At 49.2% G+C, this 19,940-nt stretch overlaps 1 protein-coding gene across 15 annotated transcripts in view; it reads right to left on the reverse strand.

The window, feature by feature from the left end:
* LOC144129428 (prostasin-like) overlaps positions 1-19,940 on the reverse strand; it is a 91,580-nt gene that overhangs the window by 52,849 nt on the left and 18,791 nt on the right. For 14 of the 15 annotated variants that reach the window (XM_077663582.1, XM_077663591.1, XM_077663588.1 and 11 more), the window contains 2 exons: positions 11,325-11,393; positions 649-852 (listed from right to left, as the gene is read on the reverse strand). In XM_077663582.1, coding sequence (XP_077519708.1) covers positions 649-852; positions 11,325-11,393 — 273 coding nt within the window. The remainder of the gene's footprint in view (positions 1-648; positions 853-11,324; positions 11,394-19,940) is intronic. The other variant, XM_077663578.1, reaches the window with a different exon arrangement.

The following is a 19,940-nucleotide window of genomic DNA, read 5'->3' on the forward strand; positions in this document are numbered from 1 at the left end:
TAGAAGCGCTGTCAGGCGCCTTGTCGAAACGCGCGGGACTCAAGTTGCAGTCGTAGTTCGTCCACACATCGTTCTCGACAAACCGAATGCCACGAACGCCAGCATAGCTTCCGCGCCGAACGAACGGGCAGCAAGCCGAAAGCTTTGTGGTGAACGCGCTTTGGATGTGCGCTGCGTTGTTCGCCGCTCACCGCGTGATTCCTGCGTGCCCGCACGGCCCCACTGCGCCCGAACGAGAGATATGTCAGACACGTCGCTTCCTTTCCTTAAAATCAATTTTCATTTCATTTTCCTTCCCTTGCGGCGTGGTCCGGGTTGTGCACCGAAATATGTGACAGGCGTCCCTTCCTTTCCTTGCGCTGCCGTCGCGCGTCATCTGTACGGGCAGTGGCGTACATTGCGAGGAGGAGGAGGGATTTTTCGCTCACGGCCGACGACACCGGCTTTTCTGCGACACGAGCTCTTTAACGCTCTCGCGTTAAAATACGCAATAAAATGAAGTGTTTACGAGTCCTTTAAGGCGAAGCTTAGTGTCCCCTCCAATTTTTTCCCGAGAGCAGTGCTGACATTTTGCCGTTTACGGCCGATAGAGACTCGCAGTGAAATAAAACGCAGCTGGGCTTAAAGAGAGCGGCTGCTCGCACGTACGTTGCCGGTTCTCCCGCAGCGCGGCCAGCATGCGCTCCTTGTCGGCCGACCGCTGTGGCCGGGACTCGCGGCGGCAGCACACGTGACCCGCGCACGAGCTGGAACGCTCCCGGCGCTCCGGTGGGCACGACGCCTCGGGGACGCAGCGTCCGGGCTGCTGCTGCGACGTCTCGCAGTCCGCCGCCGGTGGAGCTGCTGCTGCTGCTGTCGGGAGGCGACGGGGGTTGGATTAGAAACACATTTGAATTGCAGGCCTGAACGGCGTACAATATCAGCTAAAATAATTTGCGAGATTTGTTGCATCCTTAGTCGTACAATGTCAGCTAAGACACTGTGAAAACGTGAATGCATGATCAACAATGGAGGTGAGCGACTCCAAGAAGGCGGTTCCATTCCTGCCAAGTAGTACGCTGAATGAACGCCTGAAGGAATGTTTTCGTGTGATAGAAAGCGATGCCTATTTTTTGTGCATGATCAGTGCGAGGAGAGATCTACAAGGGAGGAATAAGAAGGTCACTATGCACGGGGGTGTAAAAAGTTTTTCTGAAATAAACAGTCTAGAAAATTCACGACGGGAGGCGAAAGATGTAAGTTACCGTGAGTTTTTCGTTGAAGTTACGCTAGCGAGGCGGTTTTAATTACGAAGAATTGACTGGGTCCCACGGGATCTGCTGACCTATCAAAACAAGGCAGATTTAGCAACCCGCCTTGCGAATACAAACTCATCACCGCCTCGGCTCCTTCATTTGGACAATTTTACCCTGCTTTCATCAAGAAAGGAACTCCTCCGGCGCCGCACACGTGCTCTCATCCCTCCGTGTGCGGTCACCCTCCCCCGCGGTCTTACCCGTGCAGAGGAGGTTGCGCTTAGGAGGATCCGGGTCGGGGTTGCCCTCACACCAGCCATCACTCGGAAGTGGCCTCAGTACCGAGAATTGTTTCCTCGGCCAGGGTGTCCGATATGTAAACACGAGGACATTGAGGCCGACATTCATCACTTACTGTGGGACTGCCCAGCTCTCAAGTCTACAAGGATCCGGCACCTGATGGTAGCAGGTCTTTCACCAAGTAACCCTGCTTCATACATTGCCTGGACGCAGCGACCGTACCACCGGTCTCTACTGGACTTCATCAAATCAACTAACCTTTTTCCATTCATTTAATCTCTACTACATCATTCATCACACCTTCACCCATCATTGATGTCCTGGGGCAATAAATGTCGCTTTAAAAAAATTACGAAGAATGAAACTAAGCGAGTTGTTTAAAAAAATCTGGGGTTTAAATCAAGTTGTGACTGATGGAGTCTGAGATATGGATGCATCAGGTTAAAGCTTGGCACGGATTAGTGATTTGTACAACATTCTAAGGAAAGGTAAACCAGCGCAAAACACGGGAGACGAAGGAAGAAAACGACACACAGCGCGCTGACTAGCAACTCTTCCGCCCGGAGCGAAATATATACCCAGAAAAAGAAAGATAACAAAGCAAAGCAAAACACGCCATGACAGACAACTCGATAGAAGAGATGCAATCGTTGTCAACAGGAGAGAGAGGTGATTTCTTTCTCGATCAGGTGAACAGATGGCTTGCTGACACAATTCTGGCCCTTCTGCTGAATGATCAGTTCCTCGAAAACTTCCCTCTCTTTCTTGGTTTTGTACTTCTTGATCACGCTGGTGCGGGGCAGGAAAGGCCTGCAAGTTCTTGAGGGACAGTTATTCTAGTGTACAGCTATAGATTGCTGCCTGTGCCCGTTTTGTGTGATCTGGCGTGCTCGCTTAATCTGGTGTTGAGGCAATTCGAGCCGTCTGCGCCACGTACGTTTTACCACAAGATGGTGGCACATCATGCATGGCACCGCACTGGTACATCGTTACCGGTGGTTCGCGTCGCACGAGCGGGTCCGTCGTTGTTGGCAGGCCGGCACAAGGCACTCAGCTTGTTCGGGGCAGAAAAACTGCCCGGGTGCCAGCGCGTTCCGCACACTTCGTGATGAGCTTGTGAACACATGGTATGAGTGCTGCTATGATGACGGCTTTGTTATCTTTCTTTTTCTGCGTGCTAAATATTTCGCCCCTGGCGGACTAATTGTTAGTCAGCGTGTTGTGTGCCGTTTTCTTCCTTCGTCCCGTGTTTCGCGCTGGTTTACCTTCCCTTAGAATGTTGTACCGACTTGCCCGAGATTCTGCCTTTCGCAACAGTAGTTTAGTGACACACGGGCAGTGGAAAAGTTATGGCGCAGATATCTCTTCATACGGTTAGCGTTGCTAGCTAGTTTATTAATGTGTAATGACCCATTACAGACGTGATCTGAACATTAAGGTAACGATATGAACAACTGGATTCCACGGTAATGTCACGGAGAAAGTACACGCATCAATTTACAGCTGGAAGCGTTAAGCTTCATTAACCAATCGGAAATGTCATTTTGGAGCATGGCAAAAGACTCGACAGTCATCCGCGAATATAGACAGGCATGGGGCCAAGCGGTCAGTGTAAATAAGAGGGGTCTGAGGGGAACTAAATGCTCGAGGGTAACAGAGACGAAACGTGGAGGAACGCAAGACAAGCGCTGGTCACGGCGAACGCGAAGGAAGCGCAGGCAGACACACAACGTGCACTTTCGTCTCGCACCGTTTGCGACTGCTGAAGAAGGTCGCATTACCTGAAACTATGCTTTCAGGTAATACAACCTGATTCCTCTGCATGGCCCCTTAAATTGTTCCTTCCAAATCGGCACGTTTTTGAAATGCATCCTTGTGATAGCCATCTTTTCATTCTTCCTGACATACACTTGCACCTCGGTCTCTTTGAGAAATCGTGCGGTAAAATTCCTTATAGAATTATGCCTTGCATACTCTTCTGAGCTGGATTTAAGTGTTCCTAGCCGGCTGTCAGCTGCTGGCCCATGCTAACTCTTACTCATCCTGCCTTTCTTTTCTTTTTTGGAATCTCGGGAAACCCCAAATGTATTTGGGTCTTCCCTTTTTCTTGCATTCATAAAGGACCTTCCTTTAAGTTTTTTTCTTTAACTAGTCTTCATTGATTGCTATGTGGCCTGCCATCCTACTATCAATTCCAACATTCCAACCCTCCAGAACAATCATCTGCGTGCTCGACAATGGCCTATTTGGCAATGTCAGTGGGACTGCACTAATAGTTTTCACTGTCAGCCATACCCGTCTCCATTACGAGCCCACATGTGTCACTTTGCGCTTATGTCTTACCCTGTGTTAAGCGACTTCCATTATGCGATGTGGTTAAAATGCTAGGTGCGTATGTTTACGCACGTGACTTGTGTGTGCGTGTGTCACTTGATCCTAATCCTCATCTGAAATGGCCAGCCAGGTATGATATGAGGCTAGCATTTACAGACTAAATTGCACATACATTTCTGTCGTCCTGAATGGAGCCAGAGTACAGCTGTAGTGATATATTCTTACATTGACGGCCGTGAAACACATGGAAAAGCCCCAACCTGTACTCAATACTAGTTTATTCATACAATTGCTGTTTTCCTTACATTAGTAACGCCAGATTTCATGGAAGGCCCTGAGGAGGATTATCATTTTGGTGCATAATTTTGTAAGCGGAAGCCAAAAAACAAGACCTTTGTTTGCCTTACATGCAGCCCTTCTCGTCATCATCATCATCAGGCTGACTATGCCCACTGCAGGGCAAAGGCCTCTGCCATGTCTCTCCAGTTAACCCTGTCGTTTGCCAGCTGCGCCCATCCTATGCCCGCAAACTTCTTAATCTCATCCGCCCACCTAACCTTCTGCCGCCCCCTGCTACGCTTGCATTCTCTTGGAATCCACTCCGTTACCCTTAAGGACCAGCGGTTGTCTTGCCTTCGCATTACATGCCCTGCCCAAGCCCATTTCTTTCTCTAGATTTCGACTAGGGTGTTATTATAACCCAAGTTTGTTCCCTCACCCACTCGGCCCGCTTCCGGCCTCTTAACGCGTTACACCTATAATTTTGCTTTCCATAGCTCGCTGCGCTGACCTTAACTTAAGTTGAACCCTTTTCGATAGCCTCCACGTTCTAGCACGGTTTAAATTCACATAGACTCCCTGTACGAAGCATAAAAGTAGGCATGGTCTAGGCAAAGATCTTCAAGGAACTTAGATTAATTATAAAGTCATTTTAACGTAAGTTATGCTTCAAGAGAACTTGGGCAGTTTGAAAACCAAACTGGCAATGAAGTAAGGTTTACTTTGCTGAAGATGTTGCAGATAGCACACGCCAAAACTAGTGGTGAAGGCAATGCTCACTTTTATCTGCGGTTTTGGAAACTAGGATCACATTTACTATCCCTCATTTTTTTTTTCGGTCAGAAAAAAGTCTTAAACATTGCTGTAAAGCTATAGTAAGAGAGGGCATATATACGCGTGTATGCCCCGCACGCACTTAAATGCTGATTATTTATTTCATTGTATTTTGGTACGACATAGCTTTCACCCTGTAAATGTATTTCTACAAATTCTGCTTGAGATAACTACTGTACATAGTCAGTGTATCCTGTTTTCCTGAATATATGAAGCATTTTTTCCCAGCTTCAACCAGGAGCCATTCAGGAGCTGTAAGCCAGTTTTGCCAACTCTCTCATCATGTTATGTTTACACTGAAGGTGGCATGTATGGCATTTTACTAAGCAACCACTTCGTTTTTAATTCACATTGGTACGTTTATAATTTTTTTGAGTTGTAAAGACAACATGCCGGCTTTATGTGACAACATTGACTGGCTCTCAGCACAGCTCTCCAGCCTTGTTTGCACTGCTGCATTCCGCCTTCTGCAATTCTCACTGCAACATGAGCTCAGGAATGAATGCTAATATAAAACTGGTGGCCCGCTGTCACTGCGCAAAAAACAAAGCTGTGCATTTCAGCCCACTGATGCATGAATTGACCCCTTTAATTGTCACTACATTGTTCTATTTCAGTTTTGACTTTTCTAATGCGCTGAAAAACATGACAGAAAGAAATCAGTATTGTTGCACGGTCACTCTTCTGTGAAATTCAGAACTGATATAGTTACAATTGATCTTACATATTCCAAATTACTGGATTGTCATAATTTTATCGTATATATGGGTTCGTATTCGACAGCAGTGTGCTAAAATATGGAATTTTTAGTGCATGCACAATTCAGACACGCACTTCTTGTATTAAACAATAAATAAGTGTATTTTGCAATAACAGGACCGCAGAGGTCGCCTAGTGGTTGAGCATCCGCCTCGCGTCCGGGAGGTGCGGGGTTCGATCCCCAGTGCCGCCTGGTACCCACCGGTGATACAATGAGCACAAGCTTCCCCTGACCTGGTGCTCGGCTTAATCAGGGTGAAATGCTTTGGAAATGGGTCTTTGACCCCACCTTGAGCAAAAAAAAGAATACGTTGTGTCATGGCGCTCTTTGGCCCCAGATGCTCTTGCGCCATAAAAATTCACTATCATATCATCAGCATTAACAGTGAAGTGTGGAGACAGCAAGGAGGACTGTTTACATGGCAGTGACAACCAACGTTTATAAATGACAACATATTGTGCATGGATTAATGAAAAATCTACAAAATAAAGGCAGTGTAATGCATGTAAAAAGACTGCAGTGTGCTAGTTAGAACTTTAATCACAAACGATCGATTTGTACTGCTAACCTAGCTTTTTCTAGTCCCGTGTCATTGGCTCCGAGAATTCGCGATACTAATCGGGTCATCGTTCTGAAATCGCTGTTGCACATTTGAGGACAGTGTAACTTTCAATGGACACTCTTCAATAATTAGGGACCAAAATCTTAGACCGTAGTGAGAACGGTTGCATATATGGGTGGTTTTTAGCGGAGACTAGCCGACTAGCGATCGAACTAGTTGTGCCACAAACGCAGTGTGATGCCTATTTTTCACTTTCTGAAGCATAAATAGCGCAAACGTTAATCGTTTCCCGCGATGCTGTTTCAGATAAAGCTCGCTTGCGGCGTTACTAAGTTTGATGTGACTTCGTTCGCGGACGAAAGCCGTCCGCGTCGATGTCATGGCTGCCACTGCCGATCGCGGTTTTACCACGAAATATCTCGCAGCTAAACATGTATCGAGTGAGCCACAACCACTGTAGGTGTTCGTACCGCAAAATATTTCATGTCTTGCTACGGCACATGGCTGTGCTGCGGCTCCAGTGACGAGCGCGCCAATTAGCACGCCGGAGTCATCCGCTCGCTCGCATGTAGCAAACTTGATCGTACAACAGCTCATCCGTCCCGCGCCCTCGCGTGCCCGTGCGCACGGCCCACGGTCGCAAGGATGCGTCCGCAAGGGGCTGAAAAACGATCGTACAGCGGCACGCACAATCCTGGCGCCATCTATGAGCGAGCGGCGGTACTCTCGTTCGCTCGGTTACACCGACGGCGACGCGGCTCAACCCACGAACGGGCTGCGCCAGCTGCGCTCTAAAAGCGCAGCAGCAGATCTACGCAGCAGCAGCAGCAGCCAGCAGATCAGAATGCGCGCTCGCGGTTCGCGGGTCTGGCAATCGGGCACCGCGACGCTGCTCTGCACTTTTTCTCGCGGTCGCAAGAGGCACAGCTGCTTCGAGTTACAGTTTGCTTTTATTACTCCGGCAGCTCGATATCACCATAAAAGTCAGCTAATGTGACCTCTGACGTCATCACAGCTGTCCAAGCAGCACACGCTTCGCCTGCTCCGCATCACAGGCATCTTGCGATCCAAAATATTCATGTACAAAAATTCAGTAATCTAGTTGCCCGCTCAGAAATTGTCTGCTATAATATTGTCTCGCTACCACTTGTCGTTCCTTCGGGTAATCGCGCCTCAATCAGTGAAATTCAAATGCAAAGCTTACCTTGTGCGCATTCGTTCCTACTGTCCTTCTTTCATTCGAGCTTTACGTACAAAATCATTCCATCGCTCCTTCACTGCAGAGTCTGTCCATGTCCGATGTCTGTCGCGGGTGCTCATCCCCCCCCCCTTTTTTTTCATGCGATTTTCTTTTCATTTTTGTGAAGTGAGAAGGAAACGTCTTCTCGAGGCTACTTTTGAACCTTATTGAGCCCTATTTTGTCGTGGGGAAGGGAATTTTTTTTAAGCGAGATTTATTGCCTCAGGGCATCAATGATGGGTGAAAGTGTGATGAAGGATGTAGTAGTGATTAAATTAATGGAAAAGTGTTAGCTGATTTGATGAAGCCTAGTAGAGAACGATGGTACGGTCCCTGCGTCCAGGCAATTTATGAAGCAGGGTTGCTTGTTGAAAGACCCGCTACCTTCAGGTGTCGGATCCTTGTAGGCTCAAGAGCTGGGCAGTCCCACAGTAAGTGATGAATGTCAGCTTCAATGTCCTCGTGTTTACATATCGGACACCCAGGCCGAGGAAATAAATCTCGGTGCCGGTGTAGCCTTTGTTGCTTCGGAGGTAAGGTGCTCTTCATGCCTACGCTGAACAACACAGCCTCAATGTCAGGATTTGGACTGCCACGCTTACTTACCACAGGTCGGAAAGGTGATTTCAAGTGGAACGGTTTCAAGCCGTGCAAAGTGGAATTGCATTGCACGATGCGCTTGCTTAAACAGGCAAGTCGTCCCGTCAGTGTACTTTCTGTCGCAAAGCTTCGATTAGCCTGTGTTTCCTTTTCCTGTGCAAGGTATAACGGGCAGATATTTGCGCTCCAAGTTGCCTTGCACATGTGTTTTCTGAAGCGAAAGCTTCACTGCACTAGGTAAAGCCGCTCTTCGCATGGCACTAAATTTGACCTTTTATCTTGAACCGAGGAGAAACCACGTGACAGCTATGACGTCAGTCAGCCGCCGCCGCCGAAACCGAGCGCTCGTCCCTGTTTTTATAGGCCGTCGGGGTTTATTGTGTACATGGCGTTGGCAACGTTCTAGACTCCGATGATTTTTAAGGAAAGGAAGGGCGCATAACTGGCTCTCTGGGTCAGCGGACACCCAAATCGCGCTTTGAGGTACGTGGCCGGGGTGAGAGATGCGGGCTGCATGCATTAGCGCTGACAACGCTGTGGCAGACACGCGCCAGTGCAGCAATAGGCCGCAGCGTTAACTGGGTGAGCAACCTCTCGCGATCAACCATTAATTTAACTGCCACCTGCGAGGGTGGCAGGGTGGGCGCGTTGCCTATCCAGTGTCCGGAACGCATTCAACGCTACAGACTCCAAGCCGCGTCTACTTGCCCGATACTACACCAGAGCTTTCGCTCTCTAACTAGGTTCAGCAGTAGTTAAACCGCAGCTAACTTTATTCAGTCGCAATGCCTGTTCGGGTTTTCCGTGCTTGGTCAAATACAGATACCATTAAGAGCTGCTGATTGTGACTGCGGTGTGGGTAATGGTATGAATGAAGTTGTAAACTTGTTTTGGTTTCTAGTGAAGGATGGAGGGAGCTCTCCTTGCGCGCGTTGATTTGAGAGAAACAGAAGTACACAGCGCGCTCTGTTCGTGAGCGCTTTTATTTTCTTGGCAACAATCAACAGTGCTAACAACAGGGTGCTTTCGGAGCGCGAAGCATTAGAATTATAAGCATTTCTTTAAACGTTCTGCCGAGACTTTCTTAGCCTATGTTATATAGAAGAAGGCTGGCTTTCACAATGACACCCAGGAGAAAGAAAAGAGTTGCTGGCGGTGTACACGTAATGGCCCTCTTTATGCGGGTACTTCGGCCAGAACATTGAGGAGAAAATCGCACTGGACGCCCTCAACATGCTGGAATTCATTATTTGTGCATACGGCGATGTCGTGAGATCGGCCTTTCATACGTTGGCAATAATTAAGGTGTTGAGTTTTAAGCCACGACGATGCGAGTCTCGGTGAGCACAGGCGGGCAGCAACGGAGCCCGGTCCTCGGCGTCCGCTCAGTTGCGTCCTCTCCTCGGGTCGATTAAGTGGATGTAGGAGTCGTTCTCTCCAGGCTCACACTGGGGCTTGTCGCACGGCGGACCGCCTCCCTCTGCTACAGAAATGCAGGAGAGACGCCTTGAGCCCTTGTCCGCGATGGAGGGGGTGTTAGCGAAAGCACCGTGTTGTTATGCTCTGCTCGTGAGGTCAATGTAGTAAGCGTGCAAAGGAGCGTGCTGCATTCTCTCGCAGCTTAAAGCCAGGCCACTTTCGCTATTTTGTTAGCCGTTTGTGATGCGTTAGCAGGGCGGCGAGCATGCAGAGACTGGCGCACATTGCTTTGTAACTATAGCTGAAGTTCTCCAGCGGGTAGTTTCAACAAGCATGCAATCAGGAAAAGATTACTGCAAGTAGGTAGACTTGAACAGCACTTGCAGGGGAGCACATTGGTGCGGAGTGGAGTAGAGTGGTTTGGTGCGGAATGCAGGGCAAAGAGTTTTGCAGTAAAAAGATCTTTCCAACTGGCGAAATGTACGTACACAGGGTCCACACCGTAAGTATAATTATAGCGAACTAGAGTTAGTGCGTAAGCCGGTTTTCCCCTTACAAACAATTGTGATGAGTTTATAATAAAAAGTCAATGATTTCAGACATCACACTCATCAGGTATTTCTGACGACTTCTGAGTTGAGTTTCTGACGCAATGACCAATGAGTTTCTGATTAAAACGTGATGTGTTTTTTTCCTATTCAGATTCTCATTAATTTCTTTTGCACACATGCTGAATTCATGATGCATTTCTGGATGGTTTGTGATGCACTGAAACTATCGTTATGGTCAAATAAAAACTTTCGTGAACTCCTCTTTTTCTAGCGGCTCTGTAACGTCACACTGAAACCGCTGTTGTGAAGCGCTCTAACATGTAATGCAAACATCCACTAAACTATTCTATGTGCCACTTTCGCTGAAACGTGGAGCAGTTCAGGAGCATAATCTGCCCATATCATTGCAGCAAACAGCTTCCATCGACCCCCTGAAATGAGCAAGTAACAAGGTCGGGAATAGGGCATTACAGTTTCTGAAAGTAATGCCACACCGGTGTACTCACCTGATCTGTACTTCTTCATAGCGCGGGGCCATGCTTATATATATATTCCCAATAAGTCGCCCCTCACAAGTATTAATGAGGAGCTGTTAATAAGCAGAGTTATCTACGATAATTTGTGACATCTCCGGCGGGTACAAATGAAGAGATTCAACTGCAAAGTTCGTTTAGTTGATGTGCACCATTGCTGCATGAGAAATTAAAAAAAATGTCTGAGGCGGTGCTTGAGAAAGATATAGCTCTGATGTCATCACGCATCAGAAAAACTGTCTTTTTCCTTTTTATCACGAAAGTTCATGCAGTAACACATCAAGAATTGATGTTGTCAGTCTGGTCCCAAAAAGTTAATGCGAAAATTCATCAGTAATTTATTATGTCAGGCAGGTACAAAAAAGTGAATGCAATATCCAAAGCAGCTACAGAGTACAATCCATCCCGCGGTGGCGTCGTAAGCCTAATGCATATCCTGTTTAGCCGCCACGCACCCCGCACAAGCATTGGTGTGTGGTTAGATCCTGCGCGTTCGCCAGCGCCTTACGCTGGCGAGACTGGCATCTGCTTCATGTGTCGATGCAAAGAGTCATTCGCATGCAAGCGTGTAAGGATTCTCGAATTGAGCGTCGTGTAAAGCGGGGCGCGTCATGCATCCGAATTGGCTAGCGACTGCTGCGTTCTGCCCCCGTCATTTTTTGCCGGAAATTCCTTACCTGGAGGACTGCTGCCTCCTGCTGGCTGCTTGCCTGGCTTGCTGTCCGGAACTGGCGGAATCGCTGGCCCTGTGAAGATGCGGGAAACAACTCTGAGAATATTGCGCACCACGCGCCCGATGCTGCACACAACGTGCGCGAGTAGTTAACAACGCCGCAGCGTGCTTTGTTGCTGGAACACAAGTGGCCGAGCGCAATGTCGGCAACGCCAACTGCGAAACGGGAACGGCGGACGCATCACGGCGCTGCAGGCTGCGCAGCGCAAAGGTTTCGCTTTGCCGTAACAAAATCCGGGCATTTGTATAAACTACAAGGCAAATACCGGGTGCTTCAGCGAAGCCAGATATGCTACTTTTAAAAGCTGGCTTTTCGAGGTATTAGGATGGATTTTTCGGCACACTAGTACTAATAATAGTGGTGGTGGACTTGAGAAAGCAGGTGAATTATGTCCACTAGTGAACTAGTTTACTAAACTTTAATAGTCAACTTTACTATTGCGCCTTTTTGCAGTTAGGGAGTGATAGCCACATCAGATGATACAAACTAAGGGTGCCTGGAATGTGCGTGCTCTGTTGTCATTTATTCCCTAACTGCTAGATGTAGCTCGGTAAGAGCTGTGGCAAAAATAATACAGTGGCTTATCGTTTGCGTGTCCTGTTTTGAGAACGATAAGCTAGATGAGGCGTATTGTTGGCAGTGTTTTCGCTTTCTTTAAGCATTATAGTTGCATACCTCAGGTCTCTTTCTCTACGTGAAAAGGGCCCTGTATAGATTTAAGGAAGCGAAAGTGGTAGAATATGCAGAATTTCTACACGTAGAAATATAAAGCACATAAGCGCGAGTAAAAGAAGATTCAGAGAAAGAAGTTGAAGCAGAAAAGTGGAGAACAACTGAGCTTGTTCCGATTGGCCCCGAGCGCAGTGCGAGTGCAGTGAACGCCTGTTGACTGCATCATGAAGAGCAAAACCGCAAAACAGGACGGGACTGAGGCAGGCGACAACACAGACCTCAGTCCCGTCCTATTTTGCGGTTTTGCTCTTCATGATGTCATACCAACTGGCCTACACCAAAGTCCATCTATGTTGACTGCAGCTGGTCTTACGAAATACAAAGCTCGGATGACCTTCGTGTTCCCCCACTATACCTACAGAAAGGAACAAGCTTTTCTGGGAGGTGCTTGCGGCGATTAAATCGACCATCGGCCTTTTACGGCCAAGAACCTGACACAGTTCAAGCGTGAAGGTTGCAACGCAAACACTGTGATCGATCAGACGAAGCAAAATGCAGATCCCATGTTTTAGAATGGAAACTTAACTGCTTCAAGTCTTTTCAAGCGCAATAATCGCTGCCTTCAGTTTAACCAAGACGTCATGTCTGTCACATGACTATAGTTATGCAACGAAGACTAGAGGTTAAAATTGTCGCCAAGTTGATGTCTGCTGCTAGCAGTAGGCCCTGGCGTCCCCATATGAGTGTGCTGCCATTTTTCAGTGTCTGCGCATGTACTCGATAATACCCTTGTTGCTTAGGAAGCTGAACAGGCAAGTCAAAAGATAATTTATGGACAGTACAAAACTTTCATGGTGGAAAGCGCTGAAGCTTTCAGACCAGGACATCAATGATGACAACAAAATCGAGCGAAATTATATGCCCGCAACCACGTGGAACTCGCACTCCTGTTTTGTTCCTATAATTTTAGAGCTTAACGATGCTAAATTTTTGTGCTATTTCAAACATCAGTCGTTACATTGTGCTGCCCAATAATACAACTCGGGCAAAAGCCATGAATGCGAAAAGTTAGCAGTTTTAGCCCTCGCAAGTAATAGGTAAGAAATGGTGTTTGAAGGGTGGAGGTAAGGGGGTTGAAAAATAAAGGTGGCCAAAATGCATTGCAGTTAGTAGAGTTTAATTTCTTAGTGCTGCCGTACGCTTTTGTAGTCGACAAATCTCAAGCAACAAAGATGCAAGGTTATTTATTCCCTGTCCTCGAGCTGGGGCGCGAACAAAAAACGGCTCGCAAAGATCGTTCCGTGAAATCGCGAATCCAACACACTCGTCGCGAGGTTTGGAAAGCGCTGCCCGGGAGCAGGCTTAGGCGCGTTATTAGACAGTTTTAGCAGAGCGTATTTGCGCCTGCGCTCCGCTCACGGTTACCGCGCACCTAACCAGAGCGTTGGCCATTAGATTTCTTTTTAGCTGAGCGGGAACGAAGCGAACTGCACAAAGAGCCCCCTGGCGTTGAAATGTGAAACTAGGCAAAAGGAAAAAAGAATAACTTTATTTTCCATCGCACTATAAAGGCATATTTTTGCACATTTTATAACATGTAAGGTAATATGCACATGCTGTTTTTTAGCAGACGTTTTTTTTGTTCTTGTTAACGAGCACAGTTGCGAGCCAACGCCTAGCGTGAGAAGGCCCAGCGTGAGCCGCGCTCGTCTCGCCGTTCCGCGCTCCGCTGGGACTCCGCGCGAGCGGAACGGAAGGGCCGGTCCGCTCGCACGCTCCCGTCTGACCGTTGGGCGCATGCGCAGTAGCGCTCCCGCTAGCCGGCTTACCGGAGCGGAGGCGCAAATACGCTCTGCTCCGCGCCCTGTCGCGGAGAATAACACTTAGCAGGAAGACATTCTGTGTCGATGATGGTATTTCGGATCTCTTTCACTGCCCATCAATATGCGGTTTTCGTCCAGCTGCGCAGTGATGTAAGGTCCAGGCTTCGGCGCAGAGACAGTTTTATTTCACTGACGCAGAGATGAGCTGCTCGTCTGGTAGCTGCGTTGCCAGCACCGTCCGAGGGATTTGCGAAGAACGAATGCATATGCGCAGTATGTCGACTTGAACGAAACATCAATGCTCGCTGGCTTCCAGCAGGAGGAGTTAATCCATGTCTGTGCCCGATCGATCACTGGAATAAATCTGCAGTCATTACAACGACGACGACGACCTGAACTTGACCTAAGAGAATGACCCCGTCATTTAAGAGCTGCTTAATTAACTTACTTCTCATTGCACTGTAATGGAAACACGGAACCGCATAATGCTCGTTTACTGTAAGCGCTGGGCGGAGTGTAGATTTACAAGGAATATTCAGGTTACTTTTGACGCCCTATTTTTTTTCCGATTACACACCCTCTGATTACACCGTATAAATTTGTTCCGCAGATGGCACGATAAGCAGACGTCGCTGGACCTCTGGTCACCAACTGTAAAGAGGACCAAGCTACCCCCAAAGGAACACAGCGTGGACTTGGAAGCCAGTGAGAGTACGGCCGCGGCAGGTCCCCACAGTTAGGCACTCTTGCATAGGAAAGAAACAGTTCTCCTGATGCTGTGTGTAGAATTGAAAGGAAATTTCATCCCGGTACTTCGTTCAATTTTCCCAAAAATGACAGCAGAAGTTGCTAGTCATCGGCGGTTTCCGACGTCTCAACGGCTTCGTTACGATGAGAAGCAGCACTGTGTTTTCTGTCTTGACTGTACTTGAAATCAAGGACTCGAAGTCTCTGCACTGTGTCGAGACGGCTTTTCTGAAGACAGGCTCTAGAAACTGGTGAAAGGGAACCCACCATTTCAAAATGCATGAGAAGAGTGAGCGTCACAGAGACTCGATCCGCCATATTATCCGGAGAGAGAAAGGGGCATCAGTAGCGCCACTCGTCTCGAAGCAGAGTCTTCAGCAGCAACAAGAGAATCGCGCGGCTTTACGGGCTACTACAGTAAGTTCATATTGCGCTTCCTTGCTCGGAGTGGTCTGTCCATTCGCGACCACCTTGCTTCTAGAAGAACGAAGACAGGATGTTCCAAGAACCTGGCTCAACAAACGGGACAGATGTGGCTTAGCGCCAACGTGCAAAACGAAATACTCAAAATCATGGCGCACAGTGTCCAGAGAATGCGTGGCGACAAAACCACCCAGTCAGTCACCTTTCTACGCCACCATGGCAGACTCGACAACTGACCCGTCGGAACAAGAACAGTTTTCTGTGTGCATAAGGTACATTTATTCTGACGGACTTGATGTGCATGAAGCGTTCTTAGGCGTGTACCACCAACCTGATACCAAAGCAATGTGATGACCCCCATAATGCGCAGGTCCACACGGGACGGAGAGGCAAAGAGACACCGTATGGCTCAGTTTAAACAAACAGGTATATTCAATAATTACACATGATTAGGGTTATACATCAGAGGCTGGGGCGTCCGAGCTTACGTGCCGATGACTTCATGGGGGCGATGGAGTGGCTCCGGAGTTGGGCTCGAGCGGTTGCTGGCAGAAGCTGCACGCCGACGGGCTTCGGCGCTGAAGGCCCTCTTGGCGAACGATGTCGTCCTGAGCGTGCTTGCAGTAGAATTTCAATAGTCGTCCGTTTCTTCGAGGATGGTTCACAAACCCTTCCTCTAGTGTCGTTCGGCTTGGAAGATGAACAGGAGGCGAGCTTGTAGATGATGACAGCAGAGCATAATTTTACAACATACATATACAGAGAGTTAAACTGGAAAAAGCAGAACTGAATTTACAAAAGAACAAACTTTGCACTACTTTACTCATCGACCGGGCAGGTTAGTGCCTAAGTAGCATCACATTACATGCTAAGCATGGAGCCCCAGCTCAGACTGGACTGTATCCGTTTACATGTGCTTTTAAGCACTTGATTAACAAAGGACTAAGGGCGGTCATTTCCAGTGGCCCGCCCAAAGCATCAATTCTCCAATCCAAAATAACATGCGAGATGGGGACCACCCCTTGGGTTGGGCTTAGCCTCGAACCCAGAGTCTGTTAACAATACAAACTAAATAAACAACCAAAACGCCACCACTCTCTCTCAAGTGAGAGTATACACAGGCTCTCTCTTCGGAGCTAATTCACTAGCGCCTGTCTTTCCACATTCTTGGCGAGTACTGCCTGTCCGCCATGACAGGTGTCCGTCGCGGCCCTTCTGGGAAGCTGTGGGTGCCTTCCCGGCGATAGCCCACGACAAAGGGGGGGGGGGAGGGAAAGAATGTCGTCTTCGCGGTAGCGCATAGCGTCGGCTGTGGTACGGCGCGCTCTGGCCCGCTGACAGCTCCCTTGTCCTGGAATGTGCCCGGAAATTGGGGAGGATAAAGCCTGTTTCCCCGGGGCGGCGGTGGGTCCGGTTGTTCTGGTCGTCACTCAAAGAGCATGGCTGGGTAATTGATGATGCCGCTGTCACGGGTCTCCGTCTACGCCGCGCCGTCGAACGTGGATCCTCGTAGCACACACGGAATGTCACACTCGCTCACCCTCCAGAAGAATGTTCTCCGAACATTTGAGTCCACGCAGCTCCCCTTGTCTTTCTGAATCGCCTCGCACAGTGCGTCCGACAAAACACTTTTCGCTGCACTCAACACCACTGCACAACACCATATGCCTCCGCTGTCAATACTGGCGTCTCCAGGGGCAGCACTGATCTTCTTTTACAGATAAACATGAAACTCAGCACCCAAGCCTCTCCTTTCTAGTCCAAACTGGACGAAATAAATTTACCACAGTTACAAAGGAGCTCCCACTTCTAGCACGATCACGGCACAGACAAAAATATAGATAACGAAAGGAAGTAGGGCAGGTTCTGCATGCGCTCTGCATGCTCTCCTGTGAAGGTGTTACTTCATGACAGAAAGGTTTAACTACCAACTCCGATAACTTAACACATAAGCACATAGCAATGTTATGAGCTGCGGCATTACACAATTCTAACCAGTTCAAAACTCCGCTCTGTTTACGCCATTAGTCCGACTTAGCTTTCCGATTTCGCAGCGGATATCGGCCTTCATGAGTCATACTAAGTAAGTCTGTGCCCCTTTGTCTGCTTTGGGACTCGCGAGGGCTCGTGGCAGGAGCCTCTCCTGGCGTTATCTGCGCGGCAACCTCGCGCGCTTCTTCTTCTAGCAATGCATGAAGTAAATCCGGTGGCATTCTGGCCGTCACCTCTGGCGCCTGCCGAACAGATGCAGGAGAGGGCGTTTCTTGCGAACTATCTGCGCGCTCCGCTTCACTTCTGTCCCCATCAAAATCCGCGCTTTCCCTTTCCTCATTTCGTGAATACTGAACCGGTGCCGACTTGAGGCGATTTGCGTGTATCCTTATCAAGCGCCGGTTCACGTCTCGGACTCTGAAGTTTACCGGAGAAAGCTTCTCGACAACCTCGCACGGTCCTCTCCACTTCGTCTGGAACTTACGAGCTAGCCCAATCAGCCTTTGGCAGTTTTCAATGTACACGCTGTCCCCCACATTAAACGGCGCGTCTCTAGCACTGCGATCGTGCACCTCCTTCCTGCGCTTCGCCGCTTTCTTTAAGGCCTCCTTTGCGATGTCCCTCGCCACTTGCAAGCGCGATTCTAGCTCCACCTTATAGTCGTCCAGTGAAGCGTATGGGACACGACGGGGGCCCTCTGGCACTTCACTAGGCTGGTCCGGGTCTCGGCCGTAGAGAAGAAAGAATGGCGATTCGCCCGTGCTCTCGTGTGCTGCGGAATTGTAGGCAAACATTGCATACGGGAGCCACAAGTCCCAGTCCCGCTGGTCGCGCGAAACAAAATGCGACAGGAACCCGGCCACGGTTTGGTTCAGTCGCTCCACCGCGCCGTTGCAAGCCGGATGGTACGGTGTTGTCTGCTTCTTAGCGATCTTAAGCAGCTCGCAAACTCTCCTCATTAGCTGCGACACGAAGTTCGTTCCCCGATCTGTCAAGAGTTACCTCGGGGGTCCATGTCGGAGCACGATCTGTTCGACAAATGCTCTTGCAACCGTGTCTGCCTTCTGATCTGGGAGTGCTACCGCTTCCGCGTATTTTGAAAGGTGATCGACAAATACTAAAATGTACTTGTTTCCGGAAGTGGTCGTGGGCAATGGGCCCATTATGTCCATACCTGTCCGCTCGAAGGGAGCCGAAACCTCAGGGAACGGCTGAATTGGAGCTGGTCTTCGTCCCTTGGGTGTTTTTCTTTCGAGACAGGAATGACACTTCGCACAGTAGTCTCTAACATCCTGTCGCATGCCACTCCAAAAGTACAAACGCTCCACACGCCTGCGTGTCTTCGCTACGCCAAAATGACCGGCGCATGGCGCATCGTGAAACGCGCGAAGAACCCTTTCTGTCCACGACCGAGGTATGACGACTCTCTCCCAAGCGGTTTTCTCTGGTCTCCCTTTCCTGGTTGGCCTCGTGCGCCGACACAGGGTGCCGTCTTTGCCAATGAAATAACCTAGCTGTTCGGGGTGAGACGGTGCGTCCTCTAAGCTTTCGATTATTCGCTTCAGGTCCGGATCTTTGCACTGCTCTGTGCGTAATTCGGCGGGGTCGACTACGGGGACAAACTCATCTATAGCTGCCACGGCAGCTGTGCGGCTGAGTGCATCAGCATTCAGATGCGTCTTTCCTGACTTGTGCTCAACTTCAAAGCAGTATTCCTGCAGGTGTAGATTCCATCTAGCGAGTCGCGAGCTAGGGTCCCTGACACTCATCACCCATTTCAGAGGATGGCAGTCTGTGACTAGCTTGAATTTGCGGCCGTAAAGGTAGCATCTGAAGTGCTTTACTGCCCAGACAACGGCGAGGCACTCCCTTTCCGTAGCTCCGTACTTTTGCTCTGTGGGGCTCAGCTGTCGGCTAGCAAAAGCAACGGGATGTTCTTTGCCCTCGATAACCTGAGAGAGCACGGCACCAACTGCGAACTTTGACGCATCTGTGGCCATAACGAAGGGCAAATTAAAATCCGGGTGGCGCAACAGCGGTGCACTCATTAGCTTCCTTTTCAGGGCCCCAAAGGCATTCTCCGCGTTTTCGTCCCAGCGAAAGGCGACATTTTTGGCTGTTAAGGCGGTGAGCGGCTTAGCGAGCTTGGCGAACTCCTCTATGTGCCTTCGGTAGTAACCGATCAGGCCGAGAAACTGCCGGACCTGGCGGACGCTAGTCGGGGATGGAAAATCCGAGACACACCTTAGTTTCTCAGGGTCCGGTCGCACGCCGTCAGCTGAAACAACGTGCCCGAGGTATTTCACCTCGTTTTTGAGGAATTGGCACTTAGAGGGCTTCAGCTTGAGACCCGCTGCTCTTAGTCGCACCAAAACCTGCTCAATATCGCGCAAATGGTTATCAAAACTGTCACTATATGATAATGTCATCCATATACACGAAGCACAGCCTCCCCAGAAGACCTGCCAGGATAACATCAGCGGTTCTCTGCCAGACAGCAGGGCTGTTGGCCAGACCCATCGGCATTCTTTTCCATTCATAGTGCCCTGAGGGCGTGTTGAATGCCGTTTTCTCGGCATCTGCCGGATCCATTGCTATCTGCCAGAATCCCGCCGCCATGTCCACTACCGTGAAGTACCTGGCAGAGCCCAGCTGAGAAAGCGTCTCCTGTATATTGGGGATGGGGTATGGATCGATGCGAGTTACGGCATTTAGTTTGCGGTAGTCTACTACCAATCGATACGAGCCATCTGGCTTTTCCACCAATAGTGCTGGTGCTCCCCAGGGTGACTTTGAGTGTTCGACAATGCCGCGATCAATCAGGTCCTGCACCTGCCGCTCCATCTCCTCACGTTGGGAGTAAGGAATCCTGTACGCACGCTGGTAAACGGGCGATGAAGTG

Source organism: Amblyomma americanum, chromosome 4 (assembly GCF_052857255.1).
Source record: "Amblyomma americanum isolate KBUSLIRL-KWMA chromosome 4, ASM5285725v1, whole genome shotgun sequence".
Lineage (NCBI taxonomy): Eukaryota > Metazoa > Arthropoda > Arachnida > Ixodida > Ixodidae > Amblyomma > Amblyomma americanum.